Here is a 3593-nt window from a genome sequence, read left to right on the forward strand (position 1 = left end):
GAAACGACGCGAGCGATCGGATCAGATAGCGTTACACAGAGTCAGAGCGGCGTCACCTTCTACCTTTCCCTCCCTCGCTCCTTCCTCATCACCGTTGGTATCCTCCGATCCAGCACGCGTATTTGTAGTTTTGTACTTGGCCTCCTCGCCTCTTTGACCTCTCAAACGCCCTCCCTGCCAGCCACAGACAAAAGGCGCTTCCATCCACCAGGAGATGCTTGCCTTCCAAACTCTCCCACCCGTGATCTGTTCCATCCCAAGGAGGAAAGAGGCCATTTGATCAGGATAAAGGGATGCAAGCGTGGGTCTGCGCAAGGCAGGAAAGGGGATTGGTCTCACCTTTCTCTCCTAGGGCCTCACGGCGCTTCTCCTCGTGCTTGAGACGCTGGATGAGGAAGGAAAGGAGACCCGGAACCCCCATCCTTGGCGGGCCCCGCGAAAGGCGCCTTCCAAAGGCGACTTAAGCCACGTGTGCTCTTCTAATGCGCGATTTCCAGCCTTCAACTTGCTTATCTTCGTCTTTGTTGAGATACGGAGAGTTCCGCTAGTGTCCTTTACAAACGGCCGTGAAGCCTCAAGATCTATTCAGTGCTCAAATGCACTTCGGTCAATGCTTGTTCACGACTTTTCTCCACAGCATAACTTTTCTCTCCAGAGCACGATACATGAGCAGCTATCCCCTCCCCTCCTCCTGTGTAGCACTAGCAAGCAATTTAGCTAGGCAGGTAGGGGCAGGAGGTTTGGAAACACTGCTACTATGCAGCGCCGGCGACGCCAAGACGACAAGCGCGGCTTGACAAATAAGTTGCGAAGAGATTTTATTCAATGTCTGTATGCGTGTGTTGTATGGTTGGCCCGCGTGCCCGTGCATGGAGTGAGCGTGTGGGACTTGGGAAGGCGTTACTGAGAGAGGGCAGACGTCGCTGACGAGGATAAGCGAGGATCATAACCGAGGCCGCTGCCCAAACATTTGGTCAAAGGCACGCAAGGCAGAAAGGGAGAGGAGGGACGAAAGACGTGCTAGTCTCACTTCGACATCAGAACCGAACATGGATGTCGATTCCAAGATATTGTCCAATTGTTTGCTTTGGGACAAAGGGGGATACGACTTCATTCTCGCCGCGTATCTACATTGTATCTCCATTTCTTTGTCTTCTCTTGCTTCATCTTCGAGTATTAGCATGTCACCTGATGGTTGTTGAATCGGACATGTAGAGTGCAAGTCTTTGAATTTACTGTTCTTGTGCCCCCCCTATTCAAGCACGTAACTTTCAATTTTTACTTGGTTATCTCCGCGAGTTCATTTCGTGGTCTTCCAGGATACGACACACTAAGTGATATAAACATGCACTCTTCTATTTTCTGCGTTGAATTATCCTCTTTTTCACGTCTTAAACATCTTTGAATCCCGTGCCGAAGACAGACCTACAGATAATGATAGGTTTATATCGTTTTTTCTCACTTATTTGCCAAATCTCCCGCAAATTTGTAGTTTGCACCCTTTAGATTGCATTAGAGTGGCTTCATAGAATTATGTACTTGAGACCAATAAATTATTGAAGTTGGTCAATCCTTACCGTTTCCTCAATGTAGAACAAAAGAAGACTGCCACAGCAGTCCCCCGAGGGAAAAAGCTTACCCATCTCAGCTATTGAGTCGGAATGAGAGATTGTCATATGACGCCTTCTTTTCACATTTTTTGTATGTTCATTTTTTCAATGAGCATGTTGTGAGAGTTGTTGTTCTCTTGACATGGAGAGACGCTATGTTACTTTCTCAATATCAGGACACCCTTCTTGTTTGAAAAAATCCAAGCCTCATGCGCGAAGCGTTTGACACAGGGAACCAGGAAATTCAATAGACATGACCATGACATAATCTTGCCAATCAGTGTTAATCTTGTTACTTTTTTGCAGTCAATGCATTTCTTTGCGCGGTGGATTTGATTGCTCAGCTTGCACCGGATAATTTCTTCCCCAAAAAGGTGTACAATAAGACGATTTTCCTCACCACGTATTTACCATGTATCTGCCTGGCAATGATGGAGTCTCGAAAATCGGGAACCTCCCTTTATCAAACCTATTCGGTTGTATTTGTTGGTTCCATTCGGGCCCACTCCACTTTTCCCCCACTCCTCGGAGTACCGGATAAGTCAGTAAGAGTTTCTCAGCTCTATATTCAGCCCCACTTCTCACCTCAAACGCAAGTGCATCGCAGTATGTACCTTTTACTGCATGTTCGAGAGGCATTTGAAAGTGAAGGTCACGGGTTTCCCGTAATCTGATACCAATGACCGCACTTTTGCCCTCACCCCCTTGTTGCAGCCATGTTGAGCCCAGCGCAAGCCCCATAAACACCGAGAGGACTGGCAGCGTAAGAAAATAACCTTGTCACGCATCCGCTTTCCTGGTCACGAGCACGGTCATTGACCGGTTGACCGGTGTCCAAGAAATGGAATTGAGTACTGTTGCGTGCGACGGACAAGGTTGTGCTTGTGCCGCATTTTACGAGGCTTGCGCTTCGACCGTGAGGAATGACGGTATTTGCATTTGCAGATATGCCGTGCGGGGGCGGGGAAAAATGTTTTCGTCATATACGCTCACACGCACGACATTCAGATCGAATGTTTGCTAGAGCTGGTCGGGGAAGAAGCGCTTTTTTTTTCATTTCACAATGTTCGTCTTTATCTCCCAGCATGCCAGATACGGACGAAACTTTGGCTGTAGTGGCAGGGTTATTGTTGCGAGTAAGGTGAGTTTAAGGGCGGCACCAGTATCGCCGGTAATAATCTCCCTGATCTACTAATGGCGTCACGCCCTTTTCAACTCGTTGACTCTATTCATGTACAGGGAGGACAAAAATATCGGCACGTCAACATATGGTAAAGCAAATACCACACCGGAGGCACATAATGAATGCGTGGAAAAAGTTGTCGCCCGCCAAGATGTAAGTGGAATGCCCAGCCCTCAGGGACATATCTGTTAGCGTGCCCTGAGACTCAAATACGCAGTGCTGCTTATTATGAACAGTGCCTGCCAACCACCGATGCTAGCGGCAGGACAAGTGATGTGCATCATGCACCGAGAGCGCAGCAGAGCGCGGGCGCGGAAAGTAGCAGAGGTGAGATCTTTAGAATACATGTGTCCGAGCTCGGTGTCACTGCCGAGGAGACTGGACGGCACGCCTGTGTCTGGCGTGAGCCTGGGAAAGGATTCTACATATATATATATATATATAGAGAGAGAGAGGAAGACATATCAATGTAAATTGTGGGTTTTGCTGGGGCCGCCACTCAAAGTCACCTTTCCTCGCTTTCCCTCCTATGCCCCCTCCCCCTTCGACAGCCCCGTCCAAGCAACCGCCCCCCCGCGCCACGGACTCGACAACGACGACGCTCGCCCCATTGGGAAAGAAAAAGCGGGGTCGACCAAAGGCCTCGCGAATGTTGAGGGAAGAGAGAGGCTTGCCCCGGAAGCGGAGGCTGGGCCCGACCGTGGGCTCGGGAAAGGAAGGAGGGGGGAGTACAACGGGTGACAAGGGAGAGCAAAAGGATCCCTCAGGCAAAGCATTGGAAGAGAGGGTGGTAGCACGCT

The 3593-nt window shown here is 49.5% G+C and overlaps 1 protein-coding gene across 1 annotated transcript in view; it reads right to left on the reverse strand.

Moving 5' to 3' along the window:
- NGA_0556200 (protein kinase) overlaps window positions 1-421 on the reverse strand; it is a gene marked incomplete at both ends in the record, with an annotated part of 1297 nt that extends 876 nt beyond the window's left edge. Inside the window, one exon of the mRNA XM_005855846.1 lies at window positions 340-421. Within this exon, the coding sequence (XP_005855908.1) occupies window positions 340-421 (82 nt within the window). The remainder of the gene's footprint in view (window positions 1-339) is intronic.
- Window positions 422-3593: the final 3172 nt, after the last annotated feature.

The sequence above is a fragment of the Nannochloropsis gaditana genome, assembly GCF_000240725.1.
Source record: "Nannochloropsis gaditana CCMP526 unplaced genomic scaffold scaffold087, whole genome shotgun sequence".
NCBI classification, from domain to species: Eukaryota; class Eustigmatophyceae; order Eustigmatales; family Monodopsidaceae; genus Microchloropsis; species Microchloropsis gaditana.